Source organism: Vulpes vulpes, chromosome 5 (genome assembly GCF_048418805.1).
Source record: "Vulpes vulpes isolate BD-2025 chromosome 5, VulVul3, whole genome shotgun sequence".
NCBI lineage: Eukaryota > Metazoa > Chordata > Mammalia > Carnivora > Canidae > Vulpes > Vulpes vulpes.
The window spans coordinates 33,064,510-33,089,000 of NC_132784.1; the positions used below are offsets into that span (position 1 = coordinate 33,064,510).

The 24,491-nt window shown below is 38.1% G+C and overlaps 1 protein-coding gene across 50 annotated transcripts in view; it reads right to left on the minus strand.

Annotated features, from left to right (window-relative positions):
* Window positions 1-24,491, minus strand: part of NEB (nebulin) — a 207,467-nt gene that overhangs the window by 96,469 nt on the left and 86,507 nt on the right. For all 50 annotated transcript variants that reach the window (XM_072757801.1, XM_072757772.1, XM_072757798.1 and 47 more), the window contains 13 exons: window positions 18,739-19,050; window positions 16,284-16,487; window positions 15,428-15,532; window positions 13,856-13,963; window positions 12,315-12,626; window positions 11,790-11,993; window positions 11,002-11,106; window positions 6,862-6,969; window positions 5,539-5,850; window positions 3,954-4,157; window positions 3,379-3,483; window positions 2,339-2,446; window positions 726-1,037 (listed from right to left, as the gene is read on the minus strand). In XM_072757801.1, the coding sequence (XP_072613902.1) occupies window positions 726-1,037; window positions 2,339-2,446; window positions 3,379-3,483; window positions 3,954-4,157; window positions 5,539-5,850; window positions 6,862-6,969; window positions 11,002-11,106; window positions 11,790-11,993; window positions 12,315-12,626; window positions 13,856-13,963; window positions 15,428-15,532; window positions 16,284-16,487; window positions 18,739-19,050 (2,499 nt within the window). The remainder of the gene's footprint in view (window positions 1-725; window positions 1,038-2,338; window positions 2,447-3,378; window positions 3,484-3,953; window positions 4,158-5,538; window positions 5,851-6,861; window positions 6,970-11,001; window positions 11,107-11,789; window positions 11,994-12,314; window positions 12,627-13,855; window positions 13,964-15,427; window positions 15,533-16,283; window positions 16,488-18,738; window positions 19,051-24,491) is intronic.

The window sequence follows — 24,491 nt, forward strand, 5'->3', positions numbered from 1 at the left end:
CAGCATTTCTCTCAGTTATAAGTATAGGCTACAGATCACAGTAGCATTAGCACTATATGAGACTTTGTCAGCAATAAAAATCCCAAGTATTTTCATATGCTATTGCAGTTGTTGCAGGCATCTTCAAATATTTATGCTCGTTACTTCTTTGAAATGAAACTGTTATTAAATCCAGTGCTAGATCTTTTATTTAATGTTAAAAAGCATGCATATTACTACATCATAAATTCAATTTAATACTTCCATAACTATATTTTGATTTGATCAATTTCTTCTGAAACATAATATATACTGCATCTTGTGCATCTCATGACATTATCTTGGGAAGCTGTCCCTAGTCTCAAGGGACTGCCAAAAGATTCCATGACATGAAAAGTTAGAACCCCTTTAAAAAAATCTTTTAAATATGTGCTGATGTGGTCAGCACCACAGAGGTAATCTGTCATATGGACACTCTCTAGTCCCAAAAGAAAAGAAAGGTAATTCACCTGATAAGATCACATTCTCTTCCCCCCAAGGGAAGGTGACCCTGTCTGAAACAATCCTTTCCTTTCTTATGCTAATAACTTCCTTGTCCTACTCTCCTTCCAATAAAAACCTTCCATTTTTACAATTCTTTGGAGTTACTCTCTACTTGCTGGATGGATTGCAGCCCCATTCATGAACTGGTTAATAAAGCTATTTAAATCTTTAAAATAAATAAACACATGCTTAGACCCACTCACATCGCTCTGAAGGTCATATGCCTTCCGGGCCTGAATGACATCGTTCTGGTCAGGCAAGCACATCCATTCATGTAGGGGATGCTTGTAGTCTATGTCGCTTACGAGGACCTGACATTTCTTGGCCAGCACCAACCCCAACATGTCCACGGGGCTGCTGAACTTGGTCTTCCACTTCTCAAAGTCTTTCTTGTACTCCCTGTCACTCTGGATCTTGGCCACATGTATTGACCACATTATCTTGGGGTCATCCTCAACATTTCGGGCCCCAATGTGGTGGCCAAGCTGTTTGCGGTAGCCTTCCTTGTATTTGTACTGAAAAAAGAAAAATGATAGGAGCCTAATGATAAGAACATCTCATTTATATAACATCTTATAATTTCATATACACATTATTTCTTTGGAGTTTTCCTTCCTAGCATAAGCAGAAAGGTTAATGTTATTGACTCCATTTTATAAAGTAGAAGCCTAAAGGCTTCTATAAGAGGGATTTTAGGCAATTTGTTCAAAATGACATCACAAGTAGGTGAGAGCTACTAGTTCTTAATATTTTTCCCTTCTGTTAAACTACACTACCTACTTTACATTTGATTACTTAACATGGAAAGAGAAAAGATCTTGTACAATCTAAAAGAATATCTACTTAAAGATGTGGCTATTTTTTTTTCTAAAAATGTATTAAAGATATGTTAGAATATCTCTCTTGTAATTAGAGTTTATACTGAATGCCCTGATTGAGAGAATGGGCTATATTAGATAGTCTCACCAGAAGATATCTCCCCTTATTAACCTGTTATGTCATTGAACTTTCATCATGAGAGAGTCATGCCTCAGGTTAACATTCTGTACTTTTAAAATTCAAGAATAACATGTTATGGTCCATTTTTACCATGAAACGATCAGTGTGAGCTTTTCTAGAAAATGTTTTGATAATAAAAGGAATGAAGCCTAAGTCTCAGGCATGGGGCCCCTCCAGAAGATGGAAAGCCTGGATTGGGTTCCTGAGGAGCCCTGGTACAAAATGAGGGCCCTAGATATCCTCAAGAGAAGCTTCTCATGAGAAGGGAAGGGCTACTGAGAAGAGACAAGTAGGTGCTAAGGAAAAGCTTTGCTTACTTCTCAATTTGTCCTTTCAACGAGTTAGGGGTATTCTGGTAGGAGAACCTCACTGAAAGTTACAAAGGATGAAAGAAAACTCTAAAACGCATCCATCAACTAGTCTTCCTTTAACGCCAGAATAAGGAGATAGAAGTAGTAGGAAAGGATTCCCATGTATGTTAGGGGACTTACATTTGCTTTCAATGTTTTCTACAAACATCTGCATCAATTGCTGCTCAACTTCTGGGGCTCCAAAATATGAACCCATTTTTAGTGCCTATAAAACACCCATTTTTAAAAGAATATACTTCTATCCCCGATTGATTAGCAGGTATAATGGACACGGTATCTTATGGTTTTCTTAGTCTTTTTTTTATTTGCGACTTTCTACATGTGGAAATCACTAAATGAAGCTGAGACTTGTAGGGACAACCACAATTCTGGCAAGAAAAATTATAAAACTGCCATTTGGGAACATCTTTGAGTAAGAAATGCCTCTTCCAAAAACATCAACTTACATCACTAGCAATATCTCTCGAAGCCTTGGCTGCCTGGATCGGGATGGCATCCAAACGCAAGTCATAGCCTTCCTTCTTTGACTCTTCCAAAGCAAGTTTGTAGAGTTTCTGTAGAAAAGAGAGTCATCAATCATAACTCCTTTCATAAAAAATAAAGCTGTTTATTATTAAATCTTCCCTGTCCTCATTTAAACTATAGAAAGAAATCTACAAAATCAAGTATGAGAGTGGGTTGGGTTCCTACAAAATTATCTGAGGACTTTTAAGGCACATGTTCTAAACTTTGGGATTTCACTGATTGTTAAATTAAAAAAAAGAATTGGGGGAGAGATCAACATGTGGTTGCCAAAATTTTGTTTTGCCAAATAAGTACATGTAGAAAAAAATAACTATTTACTTTCACCATCCTAATATAAAAGAAAGGTCATCTTAATACTAGAGAAAGAGAAAAAAATAAGGACTTTATTTTCAAATTGAATATATTTGGATTTAAGAAAAATCCAATGTATTTTATTTTTTTCCTCATTTTTTGCTATGGACTATCATCACAGACTATGATCAATCTGTTGAGTAGGGTTTCAGAATGATCGCCCTAATGAAAATGCTGTTCCTGAAAGAGATTCCTAGGAAAATGCTTGCAAAGAACATTAAATGGTAATCAGAATATTCCTGAAGCAGCAAAATAATATAGGGCATGATAACCCATTGGGTTCCAGTACAGCACCTGCCTGCTAAATAATTGTTTAATCAAATAATGAGTTGACATTCACACTGACTTGTTGGGAGGGGAAGGCATTAGGAATATAATTCCTATTGAAATATTTCTCCATAAGCATTCCATTCCCTGGTATCCTGTTGGTAAAAGCTGGTCTACACCATGGACCTACCACATAGTCCAAAATTGAATCAATAGACAACTCTCTTCTACCAACATTAGTTTGGACTATATATAATAAATTAGTTGAAATATTTCACTAAAAAAATAGTTACAATGGTTCTTTTTTGCCTTTCTGTTCATTTTTGATCAATAGTTTACTCACATCACTGTAGTTTATGCTGTTGAGTTTGGCTAGCATGATTTCTGGTGTATCTGGCATGACATGAATCGTTTTCTTATCATTGTCCCAGGCTTCAGTATATAAGCGCTATGAGAAAAAAAAAAAAAAAAGATGAGCAAAATTATTTTGGTACTCACAGACTTTTTTTTTTGATTATGTGTACCTCTAACAAAAGTAGAAATAAAATTATTAAAGTTGCATAAATTCCTACTTTTCATGTAAATTATTAGTTCTTAGAGTATTTAGTTTACTTGTTTACTATTTCATTGACTCAGTTGTTACTGTTTCTTATTTCAATTCTTTAACCATTTGGAAGTGTGATTGGGTTACAGTATTTAAACTCTGTAATTATGAAATTGGTATTTCTCATAGTTTAATGTCTTGAAGTATTATTAAGCAACTATGGTATTATAATGGAAAAATCATTTTTAAAGGTATCCTAAGTCCTAAAGGAATTACAGGAATTCAGTAACATGTCAGGTTTTTTTGTTTTGTTTTGTTTTTTACCTTTTTCTACAGTGAATTCCTCTATCTAGCAGTGAGGAGTAAAAACTCACCTTACTCATATTTATAGCATTGCTCTTTGCCAGCACCTGCTCCGGAGTGTCAGTTATGCTGGTAAATTTCAGTGTTTCTGGACGCTGACGGTAGATCGTATCACTCAGTATCTCGGTGGCCCTCTTGGCTTTAACAACATCCACGGAACCAATTGGAACCCAGCCAATGCCTTTCAACCATTCAAGGTCTGACTTGTATAAATTCTGCAAATCAATGGATAAGAAACATTTACTAAAATTTCAGATTCATAGTCACTAAATGGCCTATACTAGAGAAATGAAAAAGTACTGATGAACAGATAAAGCTCCCAGCATAGCTGATCACTCATTCACAGGCATTACTGAATCCTGAGAATATATTTTTTTCCCTGAGCATTTTTTGGTACAGAGGATTGTACCAAGAATGATGAAATAATTTTTCTAAAAAGTAGAAGGCACCTGCCTTCAAGGGTATTACAAGATGTTTACACAAAAGCAGAGCTTCTTCAGCTTTGGAAAATGTGCTCTAATAGCTTCCAGTAAGACCCCAAACTCAGACCAATGCTGTGTGAGTGTTGCAATCATAAGACCTCTTGCTTTTTAAGGGAAAAGAGGTGAAATTAAACTATAGTAGTGAGTTTCAACACGTAGTAATGTTAACCTCTGCAAATCACACTCTTGCATTTTTAAAATTGTGATATAGTTGACATGTAATATATTAGCTTCAAGTGCACCACATAATGATTCAGTATATGCATATATTGTGAAATGATCGTCACAGTAAGTCTAGTTAACATCCACACATACCTACATTTTTTTGTGTAATGAGAACTTTAAAAACATCTTTATATCCATCTTCAAAATCACAAAATCGAGTGTGTAATGTGGTGTTGTAAACATAGTATATTAGATATTACCCTATTTATTTTATTTTCTTCTCAATAGTACATGCTAACTGTTCAGAAGAATTAGATGACTAGTTTTGAAAAAGACAAGGATATCTTAGTATTTCCTTGTCAGTAGGTATAAAATGTTTATTAAAATAACTTGGCATTATATACTTCTGTTCCTCCTTCTTCCACCTCCATCCACACCCGCAACGTTCTCTTTAGACAAAAATGTGCATTTATAGATCTTTGAGAACTCAGTCTCATCTAACTCATGCAAAGGAAGCCTGAATCACAAGAAATATACCTGTAGGTAATTGCTAATATATATTTGATTTCCTCTTCTACATATGACTTTTGGGGAAGAAAAATTGAAGTAAATTGTAGTGATTTCTATGGGAGACTCTTTTTAAACATTTAATCACATATTGTCTAAAACACACAAATAAGGGACGCCTGGGTGGCTCAGCGGTTGAGCATCTCCCTTTGGCTCAGAGTGTGATCCTGGAGTCCTGGAATTGAGTCCCACATCGGGCTCCCTGCATAGAGCTGCTTCTCCCTCTGGCCGTGTCTCTCCCTCTCTGTGTCTCTTATGAATAAATAAATAAAATCTTTAAAAATATATACAAATAAGTCCCGGTCCATTGACATTTGTCAGAACCTAAGAACACGTCTCAGAGCTGTTTTTAATATGCAGAACCAGCCTCAGGGATACTCACATCGCTCTGGAGGTCATAAGCTTTCCGAGCTTGGATGATGTCATTCTGGTCAGGCAGGCAGGTCCACTCATGCAGAGGATGTTTATAGTCCACATCGCTGACCAAGATCTGGCACTGCTTGGCCTGAACGATACCAAGCATGTCCACTGGGCTGCTGTACCTGGTCTTGTATTTCTCAAATTCTTTCTTGTACTCACGGTCACTCTGCACTTTGGCAATGTGCAGAGACCACATTATCTTGGGGTCGTCATGTACTGCTCTGGCACCAATGTGGTGACCCAACTGCTTACGATAAGCTTCCTTATATTTGTACTGAAAAAGAGAAACCGGTGAATAATGAGGGAGCACCAAGGGCTATTTCCTGTCATTCTTTTTATGATGAGGCTTTGCTATGAAACCCTTAAGACACTAGAGGAATTTCAGGGCACCTGGGTGGCTCAGTTGGTTAAGCGGCTGCCTTTGGCTCTGGTCATATCTCATGGGTCCTGAGATCAAGCCCTGAGTCAGGCTCCCTCCTCAGCAGGGAGTCTGCTTCTGTCTCTGCCTCTCCCCTGACCCCTACTTATGCTCATACTTTCTCTCTCAAATAAATAAAATCTTTAAAAAAAATAAATAAAAGACACTAGGGGAGTTTGATCACATGCTGTTTTACATAATGAAAAGCTCTGGAAGGCTGTACAATAGTGAGAATACACTTACAACATGCTGAATTATACACTTGAAGATGGTTAAGATAGTAAATTTTATGTTATGTATTTTTAAATCATGATTAAAAAGAACCACCGACAAAAACTGACAACTTGTGACTATTCAAATTAATACTGAAGTTGTCCAGGAATCTGGGGTCTTCATTCTTAGGGTAAAGGAATATTGATTTTGTGCGACCCCTCAAGCAAGGGCACATAGCTTTTTAGCTATCCTCTGTCATTCCTCAAGGCACGGGGGAGAGCTCTGTTAAAGCCTGCTTCTCTCCTGGCATCTTTGTCTTGAGTGTATCCTGAGGAGAGCTTATGAGATTTTACGAGAAGCTCAACATATCTCTACCTAGCTTTAATCAAGGTGCTCGATCTTATTAAGCAAAGACCAGAGGACAAGAGTCAAAAGAACCACATTCCAGTCCAGGCCTCGTCTCTATGCTGCTTACAATCTTGGGCAGGTTACCTACTATCTCAAATACTCAATTTATTTGCTTGTACAATGAAGGCAGTTAAGACTGAGGACTACAGCTCCACGGATGAGGACTACAGAGACTTCCAGCTATGACCCCCTGTGCAGGGGGCTTGGCCTGTTGGTAGCAAAGGGAAGGATTTGATCAGCTCGTACATCACTGGCAATGTCCCGAGAGGCCTTGGCAGCCACGATGGGAATGGCGTCGCTTCTCAAGTCATAGCCTTCTTTCTTGGCTTCTTCCATGGCCTGGCGATAGAAGTTCTGAGGAAAGAAAAAGTGGCTTTTAGATATAGTATTCACTTTCACTCTAAAAATGCATTTTTGTCAAAAGACGACTACTTTGGATACAGAACTAACTGCACTACTGTGTTTAGCCTTCAATCTTTAAAAATATATATATATTTTACTTTCTATTTAACTGAGGTATTTAAGTTGAATTTTTATATTCAGCAGGTTTTAACATTCCAAGTTCTCTCACTCAAATCCTTATAGATTTTAGATGTTAATAGATTTCAAATGTGTTGGATTGTTCAGCACTTGGCTCTGCTCATGAAACAATCAAGAAATGTTGATTTATTTAACTCCAAATTTGCATTAGGAATTTTATTCGCAAAGAATATGAGTGTATAACAATACATACTACCATGTGAGTACATAAGCAAAATCGAACAGTGCTGATCTGAGGATAATCTGCTGGTCCTAAAATCTTTGTTAATATGGACTTGTTCCCTATTCATTTTGTCAACTGCTAGAAATTGCTAGCAGTCATAGGAATAGCGGGTACTAAGGATTTATGAGTTGAAAGCACAAAAATGATAAAATTATATTTGATAATTTTTTCTGTAAATTAGAAAAAAAAACACCTGTTCGGTTTCTGTGGTAGGACAGATACACACAGAAGGTGGAGCACAGGTGTTCCATTGGAACATAGTTTGAGAACCAGTGCATTAGACAGATCATCTATACTGGAAATCATTAGCCTTTTTGCTTGTGAGCCACCTACAGGAATTTTGACCAATCCCATACAATGTTAAAATAAATGTTAAATAATTGCTAATATATTTTTAGTCAATCAAAACATAATAAAATATGGATTTTGATGATTTTTAAACATAAAAGTAAAAATTATTGCATCTCCCAATGTTATTTTTGTGATTTATAGAAACTGGCGGTACCTTGACTGAAAAAGCTTTGGGTGGACATTAATAAATTGTGTGGCAGAGTTTTTTCCTTTCTTTTTTTTTTTTTTTTAATACTCTCAGGCATGTATCACATTAACTATTTTCTCTTTTTGGAAATAAAATATTCATAATATCTAAGTATTTTAATGTATGTTTTAATTTTTAAAAATATCTCTTTTCCTTAGTTTGAAAATTTCAAACCTATAGAAAAGTTTTAAGAATAGTACAATGAACCAGCTACCTAATTATTAACGCTTTTGCCATATTTATCTTTCTCTTGTGTGTAGGTGTGGTATATTTCTTATTTTCAATAGTAAGAACCAATGGAGAGTACATTGTAATCATCATGACTTTCACTTTTATATATACTTAAACTCATGTTTTTGGTTTTTTTTTTACAACCATGATATTTTTATTAAATTTGGGAAGTTTAAGATCTATGTGTAGATAGGAAGTATTCAAATTTCACCAACTGTCCAAGTAATGTCATTTCTGGCAATATTGTTTTTTGTTTTGTTTTGTTTTTTTGTTTTTTTTTTTTACCTAAAATCCAATTCAGGAGCATGAGTGGCATTTGGCTGTCTCTTCTGTTTCTAGGCCTTTATTCTGTGCTTTTTGTTTTAAAGTGAAAGAAGAGTGGCTAAGAAAGAAGTGATATCACCTTAAAGCAGAGGCCCTCTCAGGTGAGTAACGTAGAAGAGCATTAGGGAAGCTGAAGCTACATTAAGTGATTTGCTCAAACAAATGCAAGCCAGAAAACCTGCTGGAAAGATTTTGTTACCCCATAGACCCCTGAAGTTTGAAGGTAGCTCATCTTTGTCCCCCCCACCCCCCCGCCCCAGACAGACTGGTCCTATGATGGAATAACTTAATCCCTAATTTCAGTTTCTCCCCTTTCCTCTATTAAGAGAGTTACTGACCCCAGGAATGTAGTCACAGAACCCGTAGATAGTTCTGGAAAAGGATACAGAAATCACTTATGGTTTTAAGAGCAAAACAACAATGACCTCAATTCTCTAGGGTTTTATCTTTCTTCCTACTTTATAACATTCAATATTTTTGTCATTGTTGAAGCTGTCTAAAGACAAAATTTTAAGTGTAAGGAAAATCTTTAAATAGTGTGACAGAAATAATGAAGACTAATTGCTTCATTATTATGCCCCATTCTCATGTTAGATTGAATTAAAAATACTGGAATAAGATCTGAATTTTAAACGTGATGCAGAGACCATTTTTAAATGACCTAAGAGTCCTTGAAGGAAGTTAGTGTGTTTTTAATGTAGATTAACATGTGACAAATTACATTCTTCCCAAGATAAGATTTTACAAGGAAAAGCTAGAGTGAAAATAATAAATTTGATACACTTGAGATAAAATCCCAAGGGCATTTTGTCTTCTTAAAAATTTCTAGAGAACTGGAGAGTCAAATAGCTACTCTATTATATTTTTCCTTGGAGGTCTCTGTCCTTAAAATGTGTTTAGATCATCTCATATCTCGAGGCCAAGCAAATAGGTTAATTTCATTCTTAAAAAAAATTTTTCATTCTTTCAACGTTTGAAAAAGATGCAGGGCTTCAAAGAAGAGAACACTGGTTACCATCAAGATTATGTTTTAAAGCTTGTTTGGTAAGTTATTTACCCAAGAGAACTAGAACAGGTAAATGAGAATTTAAGAGGGGAAAAAAAAGTGAAATGTGGTTGCTTTGTTTTTTTGGTTTATATTTATTGAGCTAAGTATGGAAAGAAGGTACCAGTTGGGTTGAGAAAAAATTCAAGAGAGCCATTTTGAAATCTAATCCTTAGGAGAGACCCCTTTAAGAAATAACATGCTCACATAATTCTAAAGAAAATAAATCCCCCCACAAAAAAGAAAGAAAATAAATCCAGCTGAAAATTATAGAAATAAAAGCCCAATTTCCTCAGTCTGAAAAAAAAATTACCCCAAAAAACATCTACCTCATCTGACCTAATTTCAACAAAAGGGAAAATGTCATTACAGTTTGGGATAGAAACTAACTTCGTCTGGGGTGAGACAGGCTTCTTGGGAAAAGCCTAACCAACTGAGAAGCTCTGTGGCCAAGAAAATTGCTCAAATTGCTCAAATTGCCAATGGCAATCAAATACTTATGATCAGGCTTGTCCTTGGGTCTGTTTTTTTTAAAAATCCTATCCTCTTCATTTCACTTGTCATGGTTACTTCATATGAGCCTCTGTCTTCTTTAGGGTCACATTATTATAACCAGAAGTAGTTAATATAGAAGAATGACTATGGTCAAGTCTTGAAAATAAGTACTTAATTTTCCAGTGTTCTCAAACTGAAGAAAAGTCCCTCCAATTTTTTTTTTTTTTAAGGAAGACACACAAACATGTAGGAAATCTAGCTTTTCTTGAATAAACCAAATAATTACTGACTTTGGCAAGTAGGATTGGGCAAGAAGCTATTTCTGCCACAGTATTTCTGGACTGCAAAGATATGTGATGACAAGTTTAGTGCAGCCAGAGATAACACATAAAAAATATATTTTATTTTCCTTAGGCAATTTTGAGATGGATGGATTCGAGAATTCTCATATTAGTTCTTGTAAACAAACTTCAAGTTATTTTGAGTACATTACATAAATCTAATATGCATGGTAAGTTGAGTGTACAGGGAAGAAATTAAAGTTTATTAAGCAACTATTCTGTGCCAGGCTCCATGCTGGGCATATTACATACACAACCTTATTTAGTTACCACAAAAATTCTTCAAGATGTGTATTTTAATCCCATTTCACAGGTGAGGTAACTGAAGAAAAACAGAATACTGAAGTACTAATCTGGTAAATAGCAATCATTATTTTAAAATTAAAGTTATAAGTTCCAATCATTAATAATTGGCTTTGAGTTCATTTATCCTCCTGACATGGAGACATTTTTGTATTTATTTCTGTATCTTTTTATCTATCTATTCCTAAATAGATGGCACATATATTCAGGGTAGGGTGATGGGCATAAAAAAAACAAAATTAAGCTAATTGGTGCACATGAGAATTAAATCCAGACTTCTAACCTTTTACTATATCAGCAAAAAATCAACATGGCCAGATCAAGAAAACAAAACAAATGGTCTTACCTCACTATAATTTATTTTATTTTGTCTTGCCAACATAATTTCAGGTGTATCAGGCATGATGTGGACTTGGGTCTTGTCTTTGTCCCAGGCTTCTGTGTATAAGCGCTGTGAACGATAAAAAGGTTAATAAATCAGAAAAACAATGTTGTAAACAGAAGTTTCTAATTTAAAGGACAAGACAAAGTTGAAAGGCAGTCTCTCCTCGCTAACTATACTGTATGCTGTGTACCAATACTCTTCCATCTCTTTGATATTATAAGATACTTATTGTCACTAAATATAAACCTAGATACCTCCAGTTAAATTGCAAGCAAGTATTTTCCAATCATATACACCTATCCCTATGTACTGCGGCTACGTTAAGTTAAATTCTTCCCATGGTTTTGTTTTTTGTTTATTAACTGCAAATGTAACTGGATCCGCCACCTCCAGATTTCTTTTTTGATAAATGTTATGGAGATTTGCATCTGACTTGTTTGTTTTATTCTCACTTAGATAAGTCCCAACAAAGAAGAAACATTAATATCAAATCACGTGTAACTCTCATTGACTGCAAACAAGATGAACTCCAAATTCTGTCCTATTCGTAACTCTGGCTATTTCACAAGAGATGTCAAAGCAGAAATTCCCACATACATTTTTGGAATACTGATGTAACCGAATAGAGAATGCAACCGAATCACTAAACACAATATGGCAATTTGATAAAATAAAAAAGACTAAGGTAACCATAGATATCCTCAAGGATGTATTATTCCGTTTTAGTTTCCCCCAAACTGGGAGCTCACCTTGTTCATGTTGATGGCATTGTTCTTGGCCAGCACCTGTTCCAGGGAATCCGTCACACTGGTAAACTTCAGCTTGTCTGGAGGCTGGCGGTAGATGTTGTCACTCAGTATCTCTGCAGCTTTCTTGCACTTGACCATATCCACAGACTCAATGGGGACCCAGCCAATGCCTCTCAGCCACTGGAGATCGGACTTGTAAATGTTCTGGTAAGATCAAACACAAAAGCAAGTCTTACTTTAGCTGTTATGACACTTGATTTTAAAAAAATGAAAGAAAAAACTGTAAAACTTTAATAGCCAAACATCATATCTATGTCTTTGAAAATATTAAACACAATTAGATATAGATTCATGGCATTATATTCTGTCTAAAAGAAAAGTAAGGCACAGTGAATGAGAGGCAGTGAGAAAAAATGTTATTAATTCTGAGGGCTCCACCTAATGCTAGCCCATTATCTATGTATCACTGTGTATTACTATCATAAGCACGGTCACCAGTGGTGTATAATGGGTTCTAGCACTCACGTCACTCTGGAGGTCATAGGCCTTCCGAGCATGGATGACATCGTTCTGGTCAGGCAGGCACGTCCATTGGTGCAGGAAATTCTTATAGTCTATGTCACTGACTAAGGTCTGGCACTTCTTGGCCAGGACCACCCCCAGCATGTCCACAGGGCTGCTGAACTTGGTCTTCCACTTCTCGAAGTCCTTCTTGTACTCCCTGTCACTCTGGATCTTGGCCACATGCATGGACCACATCATCTTGGGGTCATCCTCGATGTTTCGGGCTCCAATGTGGTGGCCAAGCTGCTTTCGGTAACCATCTTTGTATTTGTACTGAAATAAAAGTAGTCATTTAAAAAAAACAAACATGAATAGAGAGGGCTAAAAATCTTATTAGTTTAAAACATCATGATTTTAAATTTGGAATCATCCGAATATCAACTTATCTCCTCATCCTAAACTCTGATTTGACTTCACAGCAGTACTCGAATGGGAAAACAGGCCAAACTACATAGTTCTATGGTTTGCAGATATTAAGTCCCTGGAAATAAAGGCAGCAACACTTCCAGAAAATCAATCACAACAGTATATTTCCTTTTCTCCATCTTGGCCAGTGAAATCACTAACCTAGAAATTTTCCATATGATTTTGAGAATGCTACTACCCAGTCCACAGGCACCATAGGACCTGCCCCCACCCCCCATCCCTCAGGTCTCCCAATGCTCGCTCTGTTGACTTTCACTGGGTCACCTGACTCCGTAAAATGGACTGGCTTGTGTTTTCTATCCTGCATACTCTGCTCTGTTGGAGATCAAATTTGGTTTGGGTTTCCTGGGATTGAGTGAGAAAACAGATTATATAACTACAAGAAAGCATCTTGGTGGTGGTGGTGGTGGTAACTGTTGACTGGATATTCTCTCTTCACTTTAGACAACAACATCACACAAATCCTTACACATATTTATGGAAGTTTGAATTCTTCACCAAAGGACCCATTTCTTTCAGAGACAGCAGAAAGAGAAATCAGGATCAACCATTTTATTGTTTTTGGTTGTCTTTGTTTTTCTGTTTTCATTTAAAAACAACTCAAAAGGAAGCACTTAGGGTAATTTTCCAAAGAAAGAGTTGGCAAATATCCAGAACACTTTCAGGGAAAGGTACATTTTCCTAAACCTGGCTAAACCAGGTCATTTTCTGATGTTGAGCCAACACATGTAACCAAGTTACTTAAAGTCTTCTGGTATTTTCTCATTTCTTTGTAAGCTATGTGCTCAAAATATGGAGATGAATGTCTCATAATTGTAGATATGAACAACTATAGATTTAAATTCAATTTTATACTGAAGTTTAGGATACCCTCTCCACCTATGGGACATGAATATAAAGGTTGTTTGGAGTTATAAGTATGAAAGAGCTTTCTTTCTCTAATGAAAACCTTTTTTTTCTTCATTCAAAGCACAATAAATATGCTTTAATTGGCACCCAGATGCACTTCCTGGCTATGATGATGATCATTCCCTCACTTCCATCCAGCCACGTAAATACATGGTGTCGCTACTCACATCACTGGCAATGTCCCTGGAGGCCTTGGCCGCCACGATTGGGATGGCATCAACTCGCAGGTCGTAGCCTTTCTTCTTCGCTTCTTCATTGGCAAGTTTATACAGAGTCTACAGAAAGAGTGTCAGAGCTTAAAAGGTTTGACAGCAACAATTGGGAGATTGCTAAGTGAAGTACCAAATAATTTTAAAAAGGACAGGTTCTGGAAATAACCTGAATTTCTCGAAATACTGAAAGTAAATCAATTAGATCTTATCAAAAACAAAAAACCCCATACATATAGCTTTGGAAATCAATGAGTCCTACCAATGGGTATTAGCATAGATTGATAGATCAATCCATTATATAATATTGTAGATTAATATAGATCATGTAGTTTGACATATTATGCACATCAACATAGGTTAATATCATCTAATACTATAAATCAATTGACAATGTATCAATCTACACATATTTCTAAGTGGAAAAAATGTAGAGCAATGTTTATTATTCATTTATACATAAAATATATACTTATAGACTTCATTAAAATATCTTTCACAATCACGTACTACTTTATAATATTTAAAAAACAAATGAGAAAAAGATTGAAGTACAATCCAAAACATAGCTAACTGGACTATAATCACAACTCTAAGTTTCTAAGTTTTGGCTGTATCCTATTAGTAAAACATGTGCCTATAAATTGCATTTTACTTAAAAAAAAAAGTAATCAGTGCTGTTAACGGAGAACACTTCTTTCTTATGCCTGATGCTTTCTTTCTAAAGGAGGAGCTCAATTATTTTTCTCTGACCTTCTGCCTTTCTCTGCCCCCTTACTCTCTGCTTGTGAAGAGGTACACTGACTTACTGATTTCTTCAGCTGGTAGGAATGGGATAACTAGCCTCTCCCTGCCCAGCTTTGACCTGCCCCCTTTAGGAGTAAGCCTAATGTCCTTCTCTGTTTCTCTGGGCTCTAAGACGACCTCACCCCTGAGCAGACTGGAGCTGATTGCCCTCCACCAGTGTGACTTTTGTCCAGATGGAAACTTAATTCTGGGGTTCAGTTAGGTTCATTTAGTTCTCATACAAATGTACCCTTGAACCTAACTTGAGTGGTAAAAAATGTGAGTTTTCAACTTCTATTTATACTCTTTTTTTTTTTACCTCTCAATTTTATTCCTAATCCAGGTAGAGAAGAGGTACACATTATCAGTTCCCCCTTGGTAAATTTGCCAGGTTTAGCAAATAAAAAAACACCGTGTCCAGTTGGACTTGAATTTTAGGTGAAAAACAAATAGTGTTTCAGTATAAATATTGAGCCAATATTTTGTGTGGCTGTCTTACCAGTTGGAAATGCCAAGAAAACTACTCCGCCCCCACTGACCCACATGGCAGTGACCAGTTTGCCAACAGAATCCTATAGCGTATGATATTCAACTTGGAGAGGAAGGACTGGATGGATGGAGTGTTCATATCACAGAGCCACGTGCACCATGGTAGCTGAGGCCTGAGAATCTCCACAAAAGTACAGGAAAACAGAGTAACAGTGATCACAACGTCAGTGCAGCATTAGAGCCTCTTGCGCTTACCTCACTGTAGTTGAGCTTGTTCTGTCTTGCCAGCATGATTTCCGGGGTATCAGGCATTATGTGAATTTGAGTCTTATCCTTGTCCCAGGCCTCTGTGTATAGACGCTATCAAAGATGTTGATAGAAAACCATTTGAAGATGTGAGATAGATAGATAGATAGGCATCATGGAATACTACTCAGCCATCAAAAAGAATGGAATCTTGCCATTTGCAATGACATGGTTGGAGCTAGAGGGTATTATCCTAAGTGAAATAGGTCAGTCAGAGAAAGACAAATATCCTATGATTTTACTCCTATGTGGAATTTAAGAAACAAAACAGATGAACATAGGGGAAGGGAAGGAAAAATAAGGTGAAAACAGAGAGGGAGGCACACCATAAGGGGCTCTTAACTCTTGGAAACAAATGGAGGGTTACTGGAGGGCAAGAGGGGGTGGGAGGTTGGCATAACTGGGTGATGGGCATTAAGGAAGACATGTGATGTGATGAGCACTGGGCACTGGATGCAACTGAGGAATCACTAAATTCTACCTATGAAACTAATAATAGAGTATATATTAATTACATTAAATTTAAATAATAAAAAAATTTGAAATAGGAATTGCAAAAAGTCCAATAAAGCATAAATCTTATTAATACAATTAGGAAAAATAAGCCAAACTTGGATATGAGGTATTTAATTTGAGGTTTGACTCTTGATACTAGTTATTGAGGTTAAAACTGAAAATAATAGAAATTTAGAGGATTGCAAGTATGGAATTCAGGACCTAAATGTGACGCTACACTTCAATGGATAATTTTAACTTCACTAGTCTTTTTGGCGTCTTAGAAAAGCCTGAGGCAGCTGAGGCTCACCTTGTTCATGTTGATGGCATTGTTCTTGGCCAGCACCTGTTCCAGGGAATCCGTCACACTGGTAAACTTCAGCTTGTCTGGAGGCTGGCGGTAGATGTTGTCACTCAGTATCTCTGCAGCTTTCTTGCACTTGACCATATCCACAGACTCAATGGGGACCCAGCCAATGCCTCTCAGCCACTGGAGATCTGATTTGTAAATGTTCTGTCAAGAGGGAAAATGTCAAACTCTTTAGCAAGACTAAAAGATTTAGGGCACAAAATTCAGGGCCAATGCAATCAGTAAGGATGCACAATACTGGTCATTTGTTTGTTTTCATAGAAAACCAGCTCATCTGTGTTAGGCAGACTGATAGGGCAACTATATTTAAAAATGACCCAGAAATGTCTCGTAACCATAACAAAAAAATGACCATACGTTTCTGATTGTAAGGAGAGGAATAATCTGATACCTTCAGTTGGTCAGTTCAGTGAATATTCTTATAATGTCCATGTGTGCAGGGAAACAATGCCAATCCAGAGTGGGAGAAACCACAGATACATCCAACAGAACGCTAGCGTTAAGTAAATGTTAGGCCTAGTCAAATGAAATCCTCTGTAGCTTTTAAAAGCCATATTTTAAAGAATTGGACACTCATAGAAATGTCACTAATATTACACAAAGGAAAAACAAAAACAAAAAAATGAGGTATGTGGATAAATTACATGAACAGGAGTGGGCTCTCTCAGGGGTTGTATTATGTTGGGTTTTATTGCCTTCTGTTTTTTTCTTCTCTTTCAAAATATCTGTAATGCTCTTTAAGAATAAACAGAAAAAGAAGTTGAGATATAATAATGAGAATTGCTGAAGCACTGAGGCAGACCTTTCATAGCCTTAACACTGTCCAAGGCTCAGGGCATTAAACACCCATGTCATTGGTCCAAAGCCCCAAGTGCTCTTTTCCCACCAAGTGCTCAAGACAAGAAGATTGACTGCTTTCCAGAATTGTCTTTCCATACCTTTCTCTTGTGATTTAATTATTTTTTTAAAGATTTTATTTATTCATGAGAGACACAGAGAGGGGGGGGGCAGAAACACAGGCAGAGGGAGAAGCAGGCTCCCTGTGGAGAGCCCGATGTGGGACTCAATTCAAGGACCCCAGGATCATGACCTGAGCCAAAGATAGATGCTCAACAACTGAGCACCCCAGGTGTCCTTCTTGTGATTTATTTTATTATGTTTTTATTTTCTTATTGGAGTTTGATTTGCCAAAATATGGTATAACATTGATTTATTTTAAATCATTTTTCTGCTATGGATTTTTGTGAACCTATTAAGTACTCATAACTACTTCACAACAAAGGAATCGGACCTTTGCCCAGCTCACTTGAGGGATTTTACCCATAACATCCATTAAGTAGAAAATAGAAACTGCTATTTTGCAGTCTAGACAAAAAGCCTTTTGGAATTGCCCTATGCTGACTGCTACTTGCCCCCTAAATAACAACAGTAAGAATGAGAACAACAACCTTTTATACCTCTGGAGTGCTTCTTAACTTTCAAAGGACTGTTAACTTTCAAATAACCATTAAGACTGTATATCACAATGTTAGGGAAGAGATCTTGAAAAGGCACTCAACAAACAGATGCAAGCAGTCTGTCAATGCTGTCACTCCATGGGCGACACTAGCCATTTTAGCTTTCTTTCATGTGCAGGCAAAGCCTTTCTTTTTGGACACAATTGCAAAACAGGGTTCTGTATGTCAAAAACTACAGAATAAGTGTGGGCATTTCCACAGGTGGGCTGTACAGTTTCCAATACAGCTATATGTATAATTATTATTGACTTATTTTATTCTCTAAAATCCTCTAATGCTTAATAATCCCTTCAAATATTTATAAACTATTTGCTAAAGGAAATGTGCTTCTCACACCCATATTTGATATCAAAAGCAGGTGCACTAGCTCCTAGGGTCTGTCATTACCATGTGACCCCTCAACCGAGAGCCATGCTAAGAGAAGAGGCCAGTGAACTGACCCTAAACATAGCAACTTGTTTTATTTCATAAGAATAACAATTAGCATTGTAGTAGGCATCAGAATGCTAATTATAACCTCATTTGGTTTGCAAAGAAGCTAAAAACAAATTTCAGAGTAATTTTTTAAAAATAAAAATGTGTGGTTTCTAGCCCCCTAAAAGAATAAAAGAAAATGTCTCCATCTGGTGGACTCTGAATTCGAACATTGCTTAAGTCCAGTTTTGTTTTTATAGGACCAAATCCAGTCTGTAAACTTCCCTTCCTTATCAAGCCTATTAAACATATTCATGATAAAGCAATCAAAGTATATTCTGATTGAAATCTCATTCACTGATCAATAAATCCTAACTTAATTGGGCCAGTTGGGTTGCAAATAAAGGATAACTTTTATATAGTTTAATTTATGAACACAGCTCTTTCATAGATGCTGTACTCACATCGCTCTGGAGGTCATAGGCCTGCCGAGCGTGGATGACATCGTTCTGGTCAGGCAGGCACGTCCATTGGTGCAGGTAGTTCTTGTAGTCTATGTCACTGACTAAGGTCTGGCACTTCTTGGCCAGGACCACCCCCAGCATGTCCACGGGGCTGCTGAACTTGGTCTTCCACTTCTCGAAGTCCTTCTTGTACTCCCTGTCACTCTGGATCTTGGCCACATGCATGGACCACATCATCTTGGGGTCATCCTCGATGTTTCGGGCTCCAATGTGGTGGCCAAGCTGCTTTCGGTAACCATCTTTGTATTTGTACTGAGATGAAAACACACAAATCAGGTTTTTATTAGAAGCCCTTGGAGGTCAAAATCTGTGCAAAATCACCTTTCTTACATCAAAGTTGTAAGTTAACTTTTGCTAATAAACACTAACTCAAGGCAGTATCTTGACCTTTACCCTCGAAGCTTCTAGAGCTAAGAAAATAGATGGAGTCTGTATAGTTGTAGTTCATATTCCAAATCACTTTTGGCCTAGTGATCAGGAATAATTCTGGAGGAAGGTGTTGCCCACAATAGGGAGAGGCCGTTTGAACAAAGGAATTTGGAAAAATGAATTTTAGGTACTAAAAGTAGGTCAGGAAAGAGATGTACTTGGTGACACGGTATGTTTAATAAGTCATAAAATGAATGATTCCTGTAAGGATGTAGTACTCTAGGGTCAAGGATCTTGTTTAGTATTAGTATACTAGTTATTATACTACCATGAACTAATAGCATACTATTAGTATACCAACATAATACTGGTATTATTTTACTACTAAAACTGACATAGGACCGAGGAGGGGCAAGATGGTGGAGGAGTAGGGTCCCCAAATCACCTGTCCCACCAAATTACCTAGATAACCTTCAAATCATCCTGAAAATCTACGAATTTGGCCTGAGATTTAAAGAGAGAACAGCTGAAACGCTACAGTGAGATGAGTTCGTGCTTCTATCAAGGTAGGAAGACCAGGAAAAAGAAATAAAGAAACAAAAGGCCTCCAAGGGGGAGGGGCCCCGTGAGGAGCCGGGCTGAGGCTGGGGCGAGTGTCCCCAGGACAGGAAAGCCCCATCCCCGAGGAGCAGGAGCTGTACCAACCTTCCCCGGGTGGAAAGGGGCTCACAGGGAGTTAGAGCAGGACCCAGGAGGGCGGGGATGCCCTAGGGCTCCCTGGGACACTAACAGACACCTGCCCCCGGGGAGAGTGTGCCGAGCTTCCTAAGGGCTGCAGCGCACACGGCGGGACCCGGAGCAGCTCGGGGGGCTCGGGCGGCGGCTCCACAGTGGGGGCTGCGGGGCGGGAGCGCAGATCCAACAGCGCAGGCCCCGGAGCACAGGGCGCCGGGACACAGCCCAGGATCCGGCCTCCCCCGGGACAGGCAGAGGCCGGGAGGGCCCAGGACAGCAAGGACGCTCCTGCCCCAAGCAGAGCAGATCAGCGGCCCCGCCCCAGAGCCTCCAGGCCCTGCAGTCGGAGACCAGAGTTACTGCCGGGGCTGAATCCAGGTTTCCAGAGCTGCCACAGCCACTGGGGTTGTTCCTCCTGGAGCCTCACGGAGTAAACAACCCCCACTGAGCCCTGCACCAGGCAGGGGGCAGAGCAGCTCCCCCACGTGCTAACACCTAAAAATCAGCACAACAGGCCCCTCCCCCAGAAGACCAGCTAGAGGGACCAGTTCCAGGGGATTCAAGGGATTTAAAGTATACAGAATCAGAAGATACTCCCCCATGGTATTTTTTTTTTCTTTTTGATTTCTGATTGCATCCCCCACCCTTTTTTTTCACCTTTCTTTTTCTTCTCTTTTTTCCTTTTTTTCTTCCTTTTTTCTTTTTTCTTTTTCTCTTTTCTTCCTTTTCTCTCTCTCTTTTTCGCCTTTTCCCAATACAACTGTTTTTGGCCACTCTGCACTGAGCAAAATGACTAGAAGGAAAACCTCACCTCAAAAGAAGGAATCAGAAACAGTCCTCTCTCCCACAGAGTTACAAAACCTGGATTACAATTCAATGTCAGAAAGCCAATTCAGAAGCACTATTATACAGCTACTGGTGGCTCTAGAAAAAAGCATAAAGGACTCAAGAGACTTCATGACTGCAGAATTTAGATCCAATCAGGCAGAAATTAAAAATCAATCGAATGAGATGTAATCCAAACTAGAAGTCCTAACGACAAGGGTTAACAAGGTGGAAAAACGAGTGAGTGACATAGAAGACAAGTTGATGGCAAAGAGGGAAACTGAGGAAAAAAGAGACAGACAATTAAAAGACCATGAAGACAGATTAAGGGAAATAAACGACAGCCTGAGGAAGAAAAACCTACGTTTAATTGGGGTTCCCGAGGGCGCCGAAAGGGCCAGAGGGCCAGAATATGTATTTGAACAAATCCTAGCTGAAAACTTTCCTAATCTGGGAAGGGAAACAGGCATTCAGATCCAGGAAATAGAGAGATCCCCCCCTAAAATCAATAAAAACCCTTCAACACCTCGACATTTCATAGTGAAGCTTGCAAATACCAAAGATAAAGAGAAATCCTTAAAGCAGCAAGAGACAAGAAATCCCTGAGTTTTATGGGGAGGAATATTAGGGTAACAGCAGACCTCTCCACAGAGACCTGGCAGGCCAGAAAGGGCTGTCAGGATATATTCAGGGTCCTAAATGAGAAGAACATGCAACCAAGAATACTTTATCCAGCAAGGCTCTCATTCAGAATGGAAGGAGAGATAAAGAGCTTCCAAGACAGGCAGGAACTGAAAGAATATGTGACCTCCAAACCAGCTCTGCAAGAAATTTTAAGGGGGACTCTTAAAATTCCCCTTTAAGAAGTTCAGTGGACAATCCACAAAAACAAGGACTGAATAGATATCACGATGACACTAAACTCAGATCTGTCAATAGTAACTCTGAACGTGAACAGGCTTAATGACCCCATCAAAAGGCACAGGGTTTCAGACTGGATAAAAAAGCAGGACCCATGTATTTGCTGTCTAAAGAGACTCATTTTAGACAGAAGGACGCCTACAGCCTGAAAATAAAAGGTTAGAGAACCATTTACCATTCAAATGGTCCTCAAAAGAAAGCAGGGGTAGCCATCCTTATATCAGATAAACTAAAATTTACCCCGAAGACTGTAGTGAGAGAAGAAGAGGGACACTATCTCATACTCAAAGGATCTATCCAACAAGAGGACTTAACAATCCTCAATATATATGCCCCAAATGTGGGAGCTGCCAAATATTTAAACCAATTAATAACCAAAGTGAAGAAATACTTAGATAATAATACACTTATATACTTGGTGACTTCAATCTAGCTCTTTCTACGCTCGATAGGTCTTCTAAGCACAACATCTCCAAAGAAACAAGAGCTTTAAATGATACACTGGACCAGATGGATTTCACAGATAGCTATAGAACTTTACATTCAAACTCAACTGAATACACATTCTTCTCAAGTGCACATGGAACTCTCTCCAGAATAGACCACATACTGGGTCACAAATCGGGTCTGAACCGATACTAAAAGTTTGGAATCGTCCCCTGCATATTCTCAGACCATAATGCCTTGAAATTAGAACTAAATCACAACAAGAAGTTTGGAAGGACCTCAAACACGTGGAGGTTAAGGACCATCCTGCTAAAAGATGAAAGGGTCAACCAGGAAATTAAGGAAGAATTAAAAAGATTCATGGAAACTAATGAGAAGGAAGATACAACCGTGCAAAATCTTTGGGATGCAGCAAAAGCAGTCCTAAGGGGGAAATACATCGCAATACAAGCATCCATTCAAAAACTGGAAAGAACTCAAATACAAAAGCTCACCTTACACATAAAGGAGCTAGAGAAAAAACAGCAGATGGACCCTACGCCCAGCAGAAGAAGAGAGTTAATTAAAATTCGAGCAGAACTCAATGAAATTGAGACCAGAAGAACTGTGGAACAGATCAACAGAACCAGGAGTTGGTTCTTTGAAAGAATTAATAAGATACATAAACCATTAGCCAACCTTATTAAAAAGAAGAGAGAGGAGACTCAAATTAATAAAATCATGAATGAGAAAGGAAAGATCACTACCAACACCAAGGAAATACAAACGATTTTAAAAATATATTATGAACAGTTTACGCCAATAAATTAGGCAATCTAGAAGACATGGACACATTCCTGGAAAGCCACAAACTACCAAAACTGGAACAGGAAGAACTAGAAAACCTGAACAGGCCAATAACCAGGGAGGAAATTGAAGCAGTCATCAAAAACCTCCCAAGACACAAGAGTCCAGGGCCAGATGGCTTCCCAGGGGAATTCTATCAAACATTTAAAGGAGAAATCATACCTATTCTACTAAAGCTGTTTGGAAAGATAGAAAGAGATGGGGTACTTCCAAATTTGTTCTATGAGGCCAGCATCACCTTAATTCCAAAACCAAAGACCCCACCAAAAAGGAGAATTACAGACCAATATCCCTGATGAACATGGATGCAAAAATTCTCAACAAGACACTAGCCAATAGGATTCAACAGCACATTAAGAAAATTATTCACCATGAACACGGGACACAAGCCTGGTTCAACACTCGTAAAACAATCAATGTGATTCATCATATCAGCAAGAGAAAAACCAAGAAACATATGATCCTCTCATTAGATGCAGAGAAAGCATTTGACAAAATACAGCATCCATTCCTGATCAAAACTCTTCAGAGTGTAGGGATGGAGGGAACTTTCCTCGACATCTTAAAAGCCATCTATAAAAAGCCCAAAGCAAATATCATTCTCAATGGGGGAAGCACTGGGAGCCTTTCCCCTAAGATCAGGAACAAGACAGGGATGTCCACTCTCACCACTGCTATTCAACATAGTATTGGAAGTCCTAGCCTCAGCAATCAGACAACAAAAAGACATTAAAGGCGTTCCAATAGGCAAAGAAGAAGTCAAACTCTCCCTCTTCGCCGATGACATGATACTCTACATAGAAAACCCAAAAGACTCCACCCCAAGATTGCTAGAACTCATACAGCAACTTGGTAGCGTGGCAGGATACAAAGTCAATGCCCAGAAATCAATGGCATTTCTATACACTAACAATGAGACTGAAGAAAGAGAAATTAAGGAGTCAATCCCATTTACAATTGCACCCAAAAGCATAAGATACCTAGGAATAAACCTAACCAAAGAGGTAAAGGATCTATACCCTAAAAACTATAGAACACTTCTGAAAGAAACTGAGGAAGACACAAAGAGATGGAAAAATATTCCATGCTCATGGATTGGCAGAATTAATATTGTGAAAATGTCAATGTTACCCAGGGCAATTTACACGTTTAATGCAATCCCTATCAAACTACCATGGACTTTCTTCAGAGAGTTAGAACAAATTATTTTAAGATTTGTGTGGAATCAGAAAAGACCCCGAATAGCCAGGGGAATTTTAAAAAAGAAAACCATAGCTGGAGGCATCACAATGCCAGATTTCAGGTTGGACTACAAAGCTGTGGTCATCAAGATAGTGTGGTACTGGCACAAAAACAGACACATAGATCAATGGAACAGAATAGAGAACCCAGAAATGGACCCTTGAAATGTATGGTCAACTAATATTCGATAAAGGAGGAAAGACTATCCACTGGAAGAAAGACAGTCTCTTCAATAAATGGTGCTGGGAAAATTGGACTTCCCCATGCAGAAGAATGAAACTAGACCACTCTCTTTCACCATACACAAA